Genomic DNA, 16806 nt, shown 5'->3' with positions numbered 1-16806 from the left:
AAATGTCTAGGTCTTCTGCCCATTTTCAATTGAGTTGTTTGTTTTTTGTTGTTGAGTTGTGTGAGTTGTTTGTGTATTTTGGAGATTAAGCCCTTGTTGGTTGCAAAGATTTTCTCCCATTATGTGGGTTGTCTCTTTATTGTTTTTTTTCTGTAGTTTCCTTTGTTGTGCAAATGCTTTTGAGTTTAATCAGGTCCCATTTGTTTATTTGTGTCTTTATTGTCTTTATTCTGGGAGGTGGATCAAACAAGACTTTGCTGTGATTTATGTCAAAGAGCATTCTGCCTGTTTTTCTCTAGGAGTTTTATAGTATTTGGCTTTATATTCAGGTCTTTAATCCATTTTGAGTTTATTTTTTGTGTGTTGTGTTAAATTATCTTGTAATTTCATTTTAGGACCCTTTTCTATCTATACTCTTATCTCTAAATAATCTCATCCTGTCTTGTGACTTCAAATACCATCTCCATGAGGATGACTACAAAAAGTATACCTCCAAGCACATCTTCTCTCTGAGCTCTAGGCTTGTGTATTGAATTGTCTTTTTGACATCTCCTCTAATAATATGACTAAAGGACAGCTCACATGTAACATACCCTAAATGGAAGTCTTGATTTCCTCTCCTCCCCATACCTGTGTTCCAGTCTTCTCACATCATCAAATGGTACTACCATCTACCAAGTTGTTGTTCAAGCCAAAAACCTAGAGACATCCATAATTCCTCCCTCCTTTCTCTAAGTACTCTATATACAACCCATCACCAAGTTCTGTTGTTTCTACCTCTAAAATATATCTCAAATATTTTTACCTCACTTTATCATCTTCACTGCCTTTCCACCCCATGTTACATCATCTTTGTCCTGGGTGACGGCAGAAGCTTCAACCTCTTGTCCTTCCTTCAGTTTTATTTATTTATTTATTTTGTTATCGCATAATAATCTGAGTTGGTCTTTTACAAATGTAGGTGAGATCAACTCATTCTCTTGCTTAAAACCCCTAAATTCCCTCCCCTCTCTCCCTGTTGTTCTCAAAATAAATTAGAAATATTCTACTATGATTTTCAAGGCTTTATGTGGCATGTTTCTGTCAAATATGTCCCCTGAAGCTCTCATACTTTCTCTCTATATTTCAGCCTCCCTGTGCTTTCAATTCCTGGTAATTCTAAGTGCATTCAATCCTTTGGACTTTTGGACTTTCTGTTTTCTGTTCCTGGAATACTTCCCCCTTTAACATGGTTGACTCACTTTAATCCTATAGGCCTCAACTTAAATATCTCCTTTCTCTAAAGTCTTCCTTCCCCCACAGTTACTCTCCATGTTTTTACTTTCTTTCATAGCATTTATCATCATCTGATTAGCATATTTATTTACATTATTGTTTATTGGATAGAAAAAAGGCATGAATGGTGTCTATCTTGTTCATTGTTATATAATCAGAGCTTAACACACAATGCCTGGCTAATAGAAGGCACACATGTTTGTTGAGTAAATAAGAATAGATAGCGATGTATATACTGAATATCATTTGTCAAGATAATACAATTTATAATATGAATGTTAGCATTAGGCTCTCAATGCTAACATTATAGTAGTTGTGTACTTTTATTTATTTATTTTATTTTTTATTTTTTTTTTACTTTTATATAATGATTTTTTTTCCATTATAGCTGGTTTATAGTGTTCTGTCAATTTTCTACGGTATAGCATGGTGACCCAGTTACACATACATGTATGCATTCTTTTTTCTCACATTATCATGCTCCATCATAAGTGACCAGACATAGTTCCCAGTGATACACAGCAGGATCTCATTGCTAATCCATTCCAAAGGCAATTGTCTGCATCTATTAACCCCAAGCACCCCATCCATCCCACTCCCTCCTCCTCCCCCTGGGCAACCACAAGTCTATTCTCCAAGGCCATGAGAAAGACAAATACCACATGTACTTTTAATTTTTATCCTTTTTCACTACTTCATTTCACTCATTGTCAAGAGTCAAGGGTCTGAATCTCATTCTAGCTCATCCACTAACTTACCTTGTGACTTTTGGAGTCCCGTTAATACCTAGAGGCTGTGTTTTATCATCTAAAAAATGAGAATGTTGGAGAGATAATATTGAAGATCCCTGCCAACTTTGATATTTATAGATAAGTGATTATTTAACACTATTAGGTAAATGACAATTAGTATGTTCACTGAATAATTGGGAAACCTGAGACAGAGAAGCTGGGCCCTTGTCACAGGTTACCTACCAGTAGTGAATTCAACACTGCACAAAGCCACAGCCACAGCAGGTAGAGCTTAGGTTGGTGCCTTTGTCCCCAGAAGCCCATCTCTGGGCTACTTGAATCACAATGAACTCAAATAAAAATTTAATAGATTGAGGACATTCCTAAGATTGTCTCTCTTCTTAGGCTGTTTATGGTTGAAAAGAGGCATTAGCATTTGACACTTGTCCCCCTGAGAGCTGATGCCAGGCTAAGTACCAAATAGACTTCTGGGACATCGCAGGGCTTCAATGGGAAAGATCTGGGGAACGAAGATTGTGGAAACCCCCTTTTCCAGATTTCTGTTATCTTGTTCTGAATGCTTACTGATTTCCAGGCCCCGTGCTAAGTGCTTTCTTACCATGGATGAATTTTTCAAATCTTCAAAACAATCTTGTGAGGTTGAAGTTAACACTGTTACTACCCCTATTTCACATATAAGAACATTATCAAGATGCAGAACAGTAAATAACCTGTCAGATTAAGTACCAAATTTAATTTTAAGTATTTTTTTCTTGATATATAATTTATTAAGGCTAATTGGCATATAATAAACTTCAGATATGTAAACTGTACATTTTGATTAGTTTTACATATTTATACACAAGTGAAACCATCATCATAATCAAGATAACAAACATTCTCATCGCTCCCAAATGCTTCTTTGTGAACTTTTTTCAATCTATCAGTAGCTCTGCCACATTCCCAGGCAACTGCTGATCTGCTTCTGTTAGTATATAGGACATTGCATTTTTTTGTTTTTTGGTGGCACCCACAGCATGCAGAAGTTCCTAGTCCTGAATCAAACCTATGTCATAACAGTGACCCAAGCCACTATGACAACACAGGATCCTTAACCTACTGAGCCACTAGGGAAAACTGGCATTGCATTTTCAAGAGCATAACATGGTATTGTGGTTTTATTTCTATTTCCCAGATAACTAGTGATATTGATCATCTTTCATGAATAATTGGTCATTTATAAATCTTCTTTTCTGAAGCATCTATTTAAATCTTTGCTTACTTTTTACTGAGATATCTGTCTAAAATTCAACTGGTTCTGGCCCCAGAGCTTATACCTTTACCTTGTACATATGCCTCTAACTGCTCATATGGTTTAGGCAAATAGTCACTCTAGACGTAATGAATTCAAGTCAATGGTGTCTATGTCTATGGGATCAACATCTGTTCTTCTACAAGAGTCTCTAGGTACATACATTAAAACTGGAATGTTTGGGGAATTCCCGTTGTGGCGCAGTGGTTAACGAATCCGACTAGGAACCATGAGATTGTGAGTTCGATATCTGGCCTTGCTCAGTGGGTTAAGGATCCGGTGTTGCCTTGAGCTGTGGTGTAGGTTGCAGATGCGGCTTGGATCCTGAGTTGCTGTGGCTCTGGCGTAGGCTGGCAGCTACAGCTCCAATTAGACCCCTAGCCTGGGAACTTCCATATGACACGAGAGTGGCCCAAGAAATGGCCAAAAGACAAAAAAAAAAAAAAAAAAAAAAGGAATATTTGCCCTCAGATTCCTTCTCTACTCTTCTCTTGCAAACTAAATTACTTAGGTTCCTTTGCTGTCTCACTTATTTTGTCTAATAGGAGACACTTGTGTGAGACTGGTGGGCAGGATGATGGAAGAAGCCAGGGTATTTCCTTTACCTTCTGCTTCAGAGAGGTGTATTCTAAAAATATTTCCCCCATGACTCCAGCTTCTGTTGGACAATTCCTTCATTCGTGGCACCTGCACCATCAGGCCACCAACTCCATGCTTTTAGCTTCAGTTTAGCACAAGCTTCTGGGTTCTGGCAAAATTACCTTTTCCCACTATCCATCTAGCTTTAGGAGTGGTGGCAGTTTGCTGTGGTTGCTAAATGCTGGCTTGCCTCACCATCCCCTATTTGGCTTCTTAGTTCTTCCAGTGTTTTATGCCCCCTATATTAAATCTCTCTCTTTAAAAGTCCTAGAGTGGTTTCTATTGTCTTGACTAGATCTTGATTGATATAGACAAATTCTATATCCCAGGACTTCTCACATGTAAATTGGTTTCTATCCTTCAGAGACTATATCACAACTTGAATTATCTTGTTTATTTATTTTTTGGTATATCTCCCCTCCACTTTGAGTAGATTGTATGGTTCATGAAGAACTTTGTCTTATATCTTGAGTAGCTACCCCAGTACTTGGCATAGGATCTAAATAATATTACTGAATGAGTGTATCTATCAAAAAACAATACAAGTTTTATTAGTTATCTCCTGTGTCTCCATCACTGTTATAGGAGATACCTAGGTTAGTAATTCATTGCCCTATTTTTTAAAAAAAGCAAATTATATTTCCATTTAAGTGACAATAAATAGAAAAATGTACATATTACCAGGGTATTAATTTTTCAGGGCTGCCATAACAAAGTACAACAGACTGAGTGGCTTAAACAATAGAAATTTATTTTCTTACAATTACGAAGGCTAAAAAGTCCAAGATCAAGGTGGTCTTTCTGTGGTCTCTTTCTTAAGCTTGTGGATGGCTGTCTTCTCCTTTGTCTTTATATGATCTTCCTTCTATACCCACCTGTGTCCAAATTTCCTCTTCTTATAAGGGCACCAGACATACTGGATTAGGACCTAACTTAATACCTTTATTTTTACTTAATTGCCTCTTTAAAGACCCTATCTTTGAATATTGGGGTTTGGACTTCAGCCTATGAATTTGGGGGGGACACAATTCAGCCTATAACAACCAGTAAGTAAAAGATCATTTTCATTTGAGAAAGCTAAATGATGGTTCTATAGAAATTAGATGAAAGATAATAAAACCAGGTTTTATAGTATTCCAAGAAAGCTTTCTAGAGGCCATGTGCCTAGTGACAGGTCTTGAAGAGATCTTAGAGTCATTACAGCTTGAATGGGGTGGTTGGCAGAGGCTTAATGTGAGTGAAGGTGCCAAGGTGAGAAAATTAAGAGACATTGTAGAGTATCTGATTACTGAATTTTCAGACTTGGAAGGAAGTTGAAAGGTCACCCAGGCTAAGCTCACATTTGATTCAGGAATCCCTCGCCAAAGAACCATTCAGCTTCTGCTTATACCCCTCCCAGGACTGGGTGTTCATCAAGGCAGCTGCTTCAATATTTGGTCAGCTCTGTTTAATCAGAACAATGGCTTGGATGAAGAGGGGAAAGTTTGCTAGGAAGTAGAAGACAATAAGGTGGTATATGTAGTATGCCATTAATGTCTTTATACCAATCACCTTAAGGTACTTCTTTCTGACGTCACAATTTAATTCCTTCTTGCTGTAGCTTCAACTTCTGTTGTTGAAATTCCTTTCTTGCCTGAACTTCCTTATGGGTCAGGAGACTTGGATTCTTGTCTTGTTTGGTGGTGCTACCATGGGTGAATGTCTTTCAATTTCTTTCAGTCTCTTTCATGTCTGTAATAGGGAGCTAATTAATACTCCCTGTAGTGACTTCCTCACAGGGTTATTATAAGGCTATATGCATTATTAATGGGTATGAATGTGACTAATAGCATTAACCCCCAGCAGATGCAAAAGTGCAGCCTTGGTTGAATTGCCCAGAGTTAGGGGCATCATGAAGAGGTGGGTGGTTTCTCCGTTTGCCTGTTTTGCTGACGTTCATTTGACTCATTCTCAGCAAAATAAGCAAATGGAAAATTCATCCATCAAAAAGCTACCTTTTATATTCCTAAGGGTGTGAAGAAGAATTCTTAGGGTGTGTGTGTATGCGTGCATGTGTGTGTGTGTGTGTGTGTGTGTGTGTGTGTGAGCGTGCGTGTGTGTGTGTGTTAGCAAAAAGAAGCATGACAAGCTGCAGAGGGTAAAGCTGAGATTTTATCTTTTTTATGTGACTTTAGATGGTTCTCTTCCATCATGTAAACCTCGATTTATTTATCTATAAGATGGAGATAGTAATGCCTGCCTCCACAAGGTTATTCTGAGGAGTGAAAGGGATAATGAGGATGAAAGCCCTAAGAGAGTAGCACTAGGAGAGGAGACCCCAGGGGAGTATGTAGGAGTGCTGGGGGGAGGGAAACAGGAGAAGGCTAGCATGCTCCACTGGGGCTGGATCTTATTTCAGAGGCTGGCCCAACACCTCTGGCAACTTTGGAAAGGACTTTTCGCTGACTCGACACGATTGGGGAGCCCCACAATAAACAGCATCTAACTCTAGCGCAGCCGGAGGCAGGCAGAGTTGGCAGCTGCCTTCTCCTGGGCGGAGGTTATTCACCCACATCCTCTCCCAGCACCCCACCTCCCAGATCTCAGGCCTTGGCAGGGGACAAAGGCAGTCGCTTGGGGCCCCTCTCCCACATTTCCCCAGGCCAAGCACCGCGGGAGCCGGGAGCTGCGGGGCAAAAAGGCAGAGCCTGCCTGCAGCGATGAAACAACCTGACTGAAGGCGAGGTCGGGGCGGAGGGGATTGGGCTGTAGGGCTGTGGAGGAGGGGAGGCTGGGGCGGGGGCGGGGGGGGGTGCTCGGGGCTTTCGCTTGCTCCAGCCCTGCCAGCCCAGCCATCCAGAGACAATCCGCGCCAGCCACCGGGGCCTTGGAGAAGCCGGACTTCATTAGCAAGATGCAGTGGATAAGGGGCGGATCGGGAATGGTGAGTGCACATAGCCCCAGCTTCCTCTGCTTGAGGAAGTCCCCTAGCCCCACCCCCAGTTCCTTCACCAGCCGCCATGGAGTGAGCCCCCTAGCCTCTGCCCACCGCCCTCTCCGCTGTCCTTGAGATATCAGCGAGCTTGCTGTGGCCATTTTAGGAACCCTTGCTTGCCTGCCTGCTTAGGAAAGCCCCTTCCCTTCCCCATCCTCCCTTCCCCCTTGGCATTCTTAACCATCTCCAGAGTAAGGAAGGAGTGGGGGTCATCTGGAATACCAGAGAGACAAAGGGGCGATCTGGGGGCAGTGAGTCTGGAGACATGGGAGATGGCACGAGGTTGGGAGGGAGGGGCAGTGACAAAGCCCAGGATTGTGGAGGGGGAAGTATGGGAGAGCTGCATGGTCCCCCAAATAGGCTGTGTGTGTCCCTGCCCTGGGATGAGCCAGAGAGCCACTCTTGGAAGCTGCCTGGGGGAACTCTGAAGCCCTGGGCTGGAGTCACCCTGTCCACACTTGGGGCTTTGTCAAGGAGAAGCAGCTACAGAAACTACCATCATGGTAATGGGTCTGGGTCCCATGCAGTTAGGAGAGCTCCCCCCTTCCATCCCCATCCAAGCAGTGTGTGTGTGTGTTTAGTATCATCCAACAGTTCATTGTATGCCGTGATGTTCCCTTCTCCACCTGGAGACCTTGGAATGACTTCCCTTGCAGAGAGGAAGTAGTGGCTGCATCTTATTGCCTCTCTGACTCAGCCAGGGGTAGCTCAAGTCTGGTCAGGGACTCTGGGTCATGGGAGGCCACCATACCTTTGTCCTCAGCTGTGAGGAATGGGCAAGAGGGCCTTAGAGGGCAGTTGGATTGGGTACACGGGCACAAAGGGCAATGACAGACTACACTTCTGCACTGCCCCCATAACCCATAGCTGAAGGAAAGTAGCCTGAAGTTGTTGGGCAAAATTTGATATTTAACTCATTTTTGCTCCTATTCTGGAAGGGAGGAGGGAATCTGATGTGGGCTAGGACTGTATTCAGAGGAGCTATCCTCTTACCTTCCTCACAGTTTCTCTAGACCTCTGTTTTGGTCTTTCTTGAAGCCATCCAGTTTGTATTTGCAGGGCTTCATAGGAGTTTTCTTCTCAGATCTCCCTCTTACCCTGGATCTCATCAAGGCTATTTCAAATATTTGTAGAACCAGAAAATGTTAGAGCAGACAAAGACCTTCAAAAGTCTTTGTTGTCCATCTAGGAAAACTGAGATCCAGAGAGTGGGAGAGACTTGCCCAGGGTCACACAGCTCCAGGAAGGCAAAGCTGAGTCCACCACAGGAGTCTCTTGACTCTGTGTCACTGTCCCTCCCCACTGCTCCACAGAATCATCAAATGATGCTGAGAGAGGTAGAAAGGAACAAAGTCATGATCTTGGTAAAGGACTTTGAGAATGAACTAATGCCATGGAACTTGCCTGAAAAACACCTCGTGACAGTCTTAGTATTTCTGGCAACTGGGTCTAGGTGATACCTCATCCCTCTATATTGTGGTATGGTGTCCAGAGCAACCCGTTGACAACAGATTAAATTTATGGAGAAATCTGAAGTTTTGCCAATCTGAAGAGAGTAACCAAAACCTTGTGGAGACTATGTAATTAAAGATTGATGGAGAAATCCCATAATATTTTTAGGGGACTGAAATGATGAATATAATATGATGAAAGCATTTATTTAACTGTTTGCCAGAATTCAAGAGATAAGAGTAGTAAGTTCTATTATAGCCTGGAAGACAGGAAACTTCTAACCTTAGCCCTGGTACCATTTGATAGGAATGCTTTGAGCCTCAGTTTTCTCACCTATTAAATTGGAGCTATTAATTATCACCAAACTTTCCAGGTCTGGTATTCTCAAATTCCTAGAAGTAAATGTAGAGTAAAACTTAACTAGTGGTTTATTATGAAAAAAAAAATAGGAGTATATTTTAGCCACCATTTTATCATGATGCTAGTCAAAACGTCTTTGCTCTTTGTTTGTTTTTTTATTTATTTATTTATTAACTTTTTTTTGGTCTTTTTGCTATTTCTTGGGCCGCTCCTGCGGCATATGGAGGTTCCCAGGCTAGGGGTTGAATCGGAGCTATAGCCACCGGCCTACAACAGAGCCACAGCAACGTGGGATCCGAGCCGTGTCTGCAACCTACACCAGAGCTCACGGCAACGCCGGATCGTTAACCCACTGAGCAAAGGCAGGGACCGAACCCGCAACCTCATGGTTCCTAGTTGGATTCGTTAACCACTGCGCCATAACGCGAACTCCTTTTTTTTTTTTTGTCATTTAATTTAATTTATTTATTTATTTATTTTTATAATGATCATAGCAATCTGATTTCACAGGATTTCTATCCCACAGCACAAGCACATCCCCCCACCCCCCAAACTGTCTCCTCCGGAGACCATAAGTTTTTCAATGTCTGTGAGTCAGTATCTGTTCTGCAAAGAAGTTCAGTCTGTCTTTTTTTCAGATTCCACATGGCAGTAAAGCATTTGATGTTGGTGTCTCATTGTATGGCTGACTTCACTTAGCATGATAATTTCTAGGTCCATCCATGTTGCTAAAAATGCCGATATTTTGTTTTTTGTAATGGCTCAGTAATATTCCATTGTGTATATATATGTACCACATCTTCTGGATCCACTCCTCTGTCGATGGACATTTAGGTTGTTTCCATGTTTTGGCTATTGTAAATAGTGCTGCAATTAACCTCGGAGTACATGTGTCTTTGCGAGTCGTGGTTTTCTCCGGATAGATGCCCAGGAATGGGATGGCTGGATCAAATGGTAGTTCTATTTTTAGTTTTCTGAGGCATCTCCATACTGTTTTCCACAGTGGTTGTACCAATTTAAAATCCCACCAACAGTGTACTGGGGTTCCTTTTTCTCCACCCCCTCTCCAGCACTTATTGCTTGTAGACTTTTGGATGATGGCCACTCTGGCTGGTGTAAGGTGGTACCTCATCGTGGTTTTGATTTGTGTGTCTCTAATAATGAGTGATGTTGAACATCTTTTCATGTGTTTCTCAGCCATCTGTATGTCTTCTTTGGAGAACTGTCTGTTTAGATCTTCTGCCCACTTTTTTGTCGTTTTAGGGCCACACTTGCAGCATATGGAAGTTCCCAGGGTAGGGGTCAAATCGGAGCAGCAGCTGCCAGCCTATGCTACAGCCACAGCAATGTGGGATCTGAGCCGTGTCCGGGCAATACCAGGGATCAACCCTGCATCCTCATCGATACTAGTTGGGTTCGTTAACCTCTGAGCCAGGATGGGAACTCCTGCTCCTCCTTGTTCTTTCATTTGCAAAGCCCTTGAAATTCAGATTGAGTTTTTCATAACAGTGATTTATTTTCAGAACATTTGAATATTACAACTGATTGTGAGTTTCACATATTACAGTGAAGGTCCTTGAACATAAAACATCAGTTGTGATTTTACAGAATAAAAAACTGTCTCAGTAGATAGTGTTTAAAAAAAAAACCTGTAAACTCACTTTTGATGGTTAATTGTTTAGTGTATTTATTCATAGCTTATGCCTGCAATGTCAATTTGTGCTAGGTTAGGCAGTTTGTTCAGAGTGGAAAGAACGCTGTTCTCAGAATCAGAAGTCTGATGTTAAGGGGCCTGGGTTTTACACTTCTCAGCTCTGAAACACTTGACAATTGTCAAACCTCTTCCATCCTCAGTATTCTCATCCATAAAATAGGGACAAAATACCTTATCTCATAGGAGCTAATTGAGTTTATTAATTCATTCAACAAAAATATTAATCTACTATGAGTTGATACTGACATAGGTGCTGGGGGAGAGAGCAGTGAACAAAAACAGATTTTCTATTCTCATAGATCTTACATTCTGGAGGCTGAGAGAGTTTAAACGATTACACAGATGACTATACAATACGTAAGGCGGTGCTAAGAAGAAAAAGAAAACCTGGCAAGAGAATAGAGATATAGGGCTTGGATTTATTAGATAAATAAATCAGTGAGAGCCTTTCTGACTAAGGGACATTTTGAGCAGAGATGTAAAGGAAATTAAGGGAAAAACTCTGTGGGAATGTTTAAGTGGAAGGGAAAAACTCTGTGGGAATGTTTAAGTGAAGAGGTTCTAGCCATGGGAAACAGCCAGAGAGAGAGAGAGAGGGAGAGGGCAACTGGTTTGTTTAAGGGACATTTAATCTGAGTGAGATGGATAGTTTTGGTAAGGTTTGGAACAGGTAAGGGACTTAAATTTTAACAGGAGTGTATATTATAGTAGGCCAAGGGAAAGGGCTGTCGGAAGCTCTTACAATAGTCCACTTTAGAGATAATAGTGGTTTGGACCAGGGTGATGATAATTTGTATGAAAGGGATGTACTCAGCATTGTAGATGGTCTGTGCTTTCTCCTTTCTGACTACTCATCCAATTCTCAGAATGAACACAGAGTTGTAAAGTCATATACTTAACGTATGTAATATCTGAAATGGATCATTTTTAATACTCTCTCCTCTATATGACAAAATTATTTTCAGTAATAACCATGTAATAATCAGTACTAATAATTTTTTTCTTGATTTATTTTTTAAATTTTCAAATAATTAACAAGGGAAAGAATAAACTTCAATTTTAAAGATATTCAAATTCAGTAACATCTCATGATGTGCACTTGTTGAACAAAAATACTACACTTTACTGTTTATGTTGTTTTCTATGTTTTAGGTTTTAGGTTAGTAAAAACTCCAATTAGTCACATGCAGTGACAGAACTGAAGTATGTTACATTACATCTTTGACTTTACAATTGTGTTATCATTGTTTATTTCAAACCTACTATTTAAAATTTGGAACATATAGTGCCAGAAGGAATTGCATGCATTAAATCTACCCAAAGCTACCCTGAATGGCTCTTCACTTTTACAAAGCAAAATGAACTGAAGGAACTCATGCAAAACCTTATGTGATGTGGGTGGCAAATGCTAACTGGAAGCTTTCTGAAAAAACTTTGATGTAAAATACAATATCATTAAAGGATAAGTAATAAAATTTGCTAATTTGAATATTTTTAAATGATTTTTATTTTTTCCATTATAGTTGGGTTACAGAGTTCTGTCAATGTCTACAGCATAGTGAACCAGGCTTATATATATATATTTTTTTCTTTTTCTCACATTATCCTCCATCATGTTCCATCATAAGAGACTAGATATACTTCCCTGTGCTATACAGAAGGATCTCATTGCTTATCCACTCCAAATGCAAAAGTTTGCATCTATTAATCCCAGAGTCCCAGTCCATCCCACTCCATCCCCCACCCCATTGGCAACCATAAGTCTCTTCTCAAAATCCGTGAGTTTCTTTTCTGTGGAAAGGTTCATTTGTGGTATATATTAGATTTCAGATGTAAATGATATCATATGATACTTGTATTTCTCTTTCTCAATTATTTCACTTAGTATGAGAATCTCTAGTTTCGTCCATGTTGCTGCAAATGGCATTATTTTGTTCTTTTTATGGCTGAGTAGTATTCCATTGGATTTATATACCACTTCTTTATTTTTTTTTTTCCTTTTGTCTTTTTAGGGCCTCACCCGTGGCATGTGGAGGTTCCCAGGCTAGGGGTCTAATCAGAGCTACAGATGCTGGCCTACACCACAGCCACAGTAAAGCCAGATCCTTAACCCACTGAGTGAGGCCAGGGATCTAACAGGCAACCTCATGTTTCCTAGTTGGATTTGTTTCCACTGCACCAGAACAGGGTACTCCCTATACCACTTCTTCTTAATCCATTCATCTGTTGATGGATAATTACATTGTTGCCATGTCTTGGCTATTGTGACTACTGCTGCAATGAACATACAGGTGCATGTATCTTTTTCAAGGAAAGTTTTGTCTGGATATATGCCCAAGAGTGGGATTGCTGGGTTACATGGTGGTTCTATTTATAGTTTTCTGAGGAACCTCAATACTGTTTTCCATAGTGGTTGTACCAATTTTCATTCCTACCAACAGTGTAGGAGGGTACCCTTTTCTCCACACTCGCTCCAGCACTTGATATTTGTTGACTTTAATGATGGCCATTCTGACAGGTGTGAGTTGGTACCTTATAGTAGTTTTAATTTGCATTTCTCTAATAAACAGTGATGTTGAGCATTTTTTCATGTGCTTGTTGGCCATCTGTATATCTTCCTTGGTGAAATGTCTATTCAGGTCTTTGGCCCGTTTTTCAAATTGGTTGTTGGTATTTTTGCTGTTGAGTTGTATAAGTAGTTTGTATATTTTAGAGATGAAGCCCTTGTCAGTTGCATCATTTGAAACTGTTTTCACCCATTCCTTAGGTTGTCTTTTTAGTTTTTTTAAAAGGTTTCCTTTGCTGTGCAAAATTGTCAGTTTGATTAGATCCCATTGGTTTATTTTTGCTTTAATTTCTGTTGGCTTGGGAGACTGATCTAAGAAAACATTTGTAAGGTTGATGTCAGAGAATGTTTTGCCTATGTTCCCTTCTAGGAGTTTTATGGTGTCTTGTCTTATGATTAAGTCTTTAAACTTTTTTGAGTTTATTTTTGTGAGTGTGTGTTCCAGTTGCATTGATTTACATGCAGCTGTCCAGTGTTCCAGCACCACTTGCTGAAAAGACTTTTCCCCATTTTATATTCTTGCCTCCTTTGTCAAAGATTAATTGACCATAGGTGTCTGGGTTTAATTCTGTGTTCTCTATTCTGTTCCATTGGTCTATATGTCTGTTTTGGTACCAGTACCACGTTGTCTTGATTACTGTAGCTTTGTAATATTGCATAAGTATGGGAGAGTTATGCCTCCTGCTTGGTTTTTGTTCCTCAGGATTGCATTGGTAATTATGGTTCTTTTATGGATCCATATAAATTTTTGGATTGTTTGTTCCAGTTCTGTGAAAAATGTCATGGGTAGTTTGATGAGGATTGCATTGAATCTGTAGATTGCATTGGGTAGAATGGCGATTTTTAAGACATTAATTCTTCCAGCCCAGGAGCATGGAATATCTTTCCATTTCTTTGAATCCTCTTTAATTTACTCGATTAATGTTTTATGGTTCTCAGCATATAAGTCCTTTACCTCCTTGGTCAGGTTTATTCCTCAGTATTTAATTTTTCGGGTGTGATTTTAAAAGGTATTGTATTTTTGTATTCCTTTTCTAATATTTCATTGTTAGTATAAAGAAATGCAACTGATTTCTGAATGTTAATCTTGCAGCCTGCTACTTTGCTGAATTAGTTGATCAGTTTGAGTAGCTTTTGAGTTGAGTCCTTAGGGTTTTCCTATGTATATTATCATGTCATCTGCATACAGTGACAGTTTTACCTCTTCTCTTACAAGTTAGATACCTTTTATTTCGTTTGTTTGTCTGATTGCTGTGGCTAGGATTTCCAATACTATGTTGAATAAAAGCTGTGAGAGTGGGCATACTTATCTTGTTCCAGATTTTAGTGGGAAGGCTTTCAGCTTTTCTCCATTGAGTATTATATTTGCTGTGGGGTTGTCATAAATGGCTTTTATGATGTTAAGGTTATTTTCCCTCTATACCCATTTTGGTAAGAGGTTTTATCATGAATGATTATTGGAATTTGTCAAATGCTTCTGCTGCATCTATCGAGATCATCATGTGGTTTCCGACTTTTGTTAATGTGGTGTATGATGTTGATTGCTTTGTGTCTGTTGAACCATCCTTGTGAACATGGGATGAATCCCGCCTGATCGTGATGTTTGATCTTTTTTATCTGTTGTTGAATTCAGCTGGCTCAAATTTTGTTGAGGATTTTTGCATCTGTATTCATCAAAGATATTGGCCTATAATTTTTCTCTTTGATAGTGTCTTTGTCTGGTTTTGGTGTTAGGGTGATGGTGGCTTCATAGAATCTCTTTGGGAGTCTTCCTTCTTTTAAAACCTTTTGGAAATGTTTTAAAAAGATGGGTAATAAGTTCTTCTTTGTATGTTTGGTAGAATCCACCTGTGAAGCCATTTGGTCCTGGACTTTTATTTCTAGGAAGTGTTTTTAATGATATAATCAATTTCATTTTTAGTGATTGGTCTGTTAAGTTGATCTATTTCTTCTTGATTCAGTTTTGGTGGGCTCTAAATCTCTAGAAAGTTGTCCATTTCTTCTGGGTTGTCAAATTTGTTGGCATATAATTGTTCGTAGTATTCTTTTATGGTTTTTTGCATATCTGCAATATCCGTTGAGATTTCTCCTTTTTTCATTCTTATTTTGTTTATTTGGGTTTTTTCTCTGCTCTTCTTGGTGTGTCTGGCCAGGGGTTTGTCAATTTTGTTTACTCTTTCAAAGAAACAGCTCTTGGTTTTATTTCTTTTTCTCTACTTTTTTAAATTTCCATTTTATTGCTTTCCTCTCTGATTTCTGTGATTTCCTTCCTCTGCTGACTTTAGGTTTTGTTTGTTCTCCTTTTTCCAATTCATTTACGTGGTTGTTTAAGTTGTCTATTTGAGATTTTTGCCTTCTTCTTTGAGGAAGGCCTGTATTACTATGAATTTCACTCTGAGCACTGCTTTTGTGGCATCCCACAGATTTGGAATGGTTGTGTCTTCATTATCATTTGTCTTGAGGTATTTTTTAACTTCCGTTTTGATTTTCTCATTGACCTATGTTTTTTTAGTAGCATATTGTTTAGTCTCCATATTGTCAGTTTTTTCTCATTTCTTTTACTGTTGTTGATTTCTAGTTTCATGCCATTGTGCTCAGAGAAGATGCTTGAAATAATTTCTGTACACTTATATTTGTGGAGGTTAGTTTTGTGCCCCGGTATGCCATACATCCTTGATAATGTTCCATGTGCACTTGAAAAGAATGTATATTCTGATTTTTCTGGATTTAATGTCCTGAAAATTTCAATGAAGTCTTAACTTTTCTATTGTGTCATTTTTTGTGTTCTCTGTTGCTTATGGAATTTCAGTCTAGAGGCCCTGTCTATTGATGTGAGTGGGGTGTTAACGTCTCCTAGTATTCTATTCCCAGCTCCTACTATTCTATTCCCATCAATTTCTCCTCTTATGTCTCTTAGTACTTGTTGTATGAATCTGAGTGCTCCTATATTAGGGGCATATATATTGATGATTGCAATATCGTCTTCTTGAATGAACACCTTCATCATTAAACAGTGTTCTTTGTCATTTTTGTGGTCTTCATTTTAAAGTCTATTTTGTCTGATTATCTCCCACTTTCCTGTCTTTTCCCATCCCCTCACTTTCAGTCTATATGTGTCCTTTCCCTGAAGGTGAGTCTCTTGCAGACAGCATATTATAGGCTTTTGCTTTTGTTTGTTTGTTTTGTTTTGCTTTTTTTTTTTTTTTTTTTTTTTTTTTTTTAGGGCTGCACTTGCAGCATATGGAGGTTCCCAGGCTAGGGGTCTAATCAGAGCTACAGCTGCTGGCCTTCACCACAGCCACAGCAACACCAGATCTGAGCCATGTCTGTGACCTACACCACAGCTCATGGCAACGCTGGATCCTAAACCCACTGAGCGAGGCCTGGGATAGAACCCACAACCTCATCGTTCCTAGTTGGATTCTTTCTGCTGCACCATGACAGGAACTCGGCTTTTGTTTTTTATCCAATCTGACACTCTGTGTCTTTTGATTGGAGCATTCAGTCCATTGACATTTAAGGTAAGTATTGATAAATATGTATTTATTGCCATTTTAAAATGTGTTTTCCAGTTGATTTCTCCTTTGTTCCTTTCTTTTTCTGTTTGGATGGTTTCCATTTATTTTATGCTTGTGTACTTTTCTTCTTAGTTTTTGTGAAAGTAATGTTTTCTTTTGATTTGTGGTTGCCCTTTTTTTTTAAGTGGATTAACCACTTATATCTGCTTGCTTTAGCCTGATAGTCATATAGGCTTAAACACATTATTGAGAGCCTAGGAGTTCC

At 39.5% G+C, this 16806-nt stretch overlaps 1 protein-coding gene and 1 non-coding gene across 6 annotated transcripts in view; both read left to right on the top strand.

Annotated features, from left to right (window-relative positions):
• ARHGEF9 (Cdc42 guanine nucleotide exchange factor 9) overlaps nucleotides 1-16806 on the top strand; it is a 418109-nt gene that overhangs the window by 234993 nt on the left and 166310 nt on the right. Inside the window, exon 1 of one of the 5 annotated variants that reach the window (XM_005657810.3) lies at nucleotides 6733-6880. The exons of 3 other annotated variants lie outside the window; for them this stretch is intronic. In XM_005657810.3, coding sequence (XP_005657867.1) covers nucleotides 6851-6880 — 30 coding nt within the window. In that variant the 5' untranslated portion in view covers nucleotides 6733-6850. Of the gene's footprint in view, nucleotides 1-6732; nucleotides 6881-16806 lie in introns of those variants that run through there. One more of the 5 variants, XM_021080636.1, reaches the window with a different exon arrangement.
• Nucleotides 5858-5940, top strand: MIR1468 (microRNA 1468). The gene has a single exon (NR_128445.1). It is a non-coding gene; the product is annotated as a microRNA 1468 (primary transcript).

This window comes from Sus scrofa, chromosome X (assembly GCF_000003025.6).
Source record: "Sus scrofa isolate TJ Tabasco breed Duroc chromosome X, Sscrofa11.1, whole genome shotgun sequence".
Taxonomy (NCBI): domain Eukaryota; kingdom Metazoa; phylum Chordata; class Mammalia; order Artiodactyla; family Suidae; genus Sus; species Sus scrofa.
The sequence above is the reverse complement of the archived record's forward strand: the minus strand, read 5'-3'. Positions and strand labels throughout refer to the sequence as shown.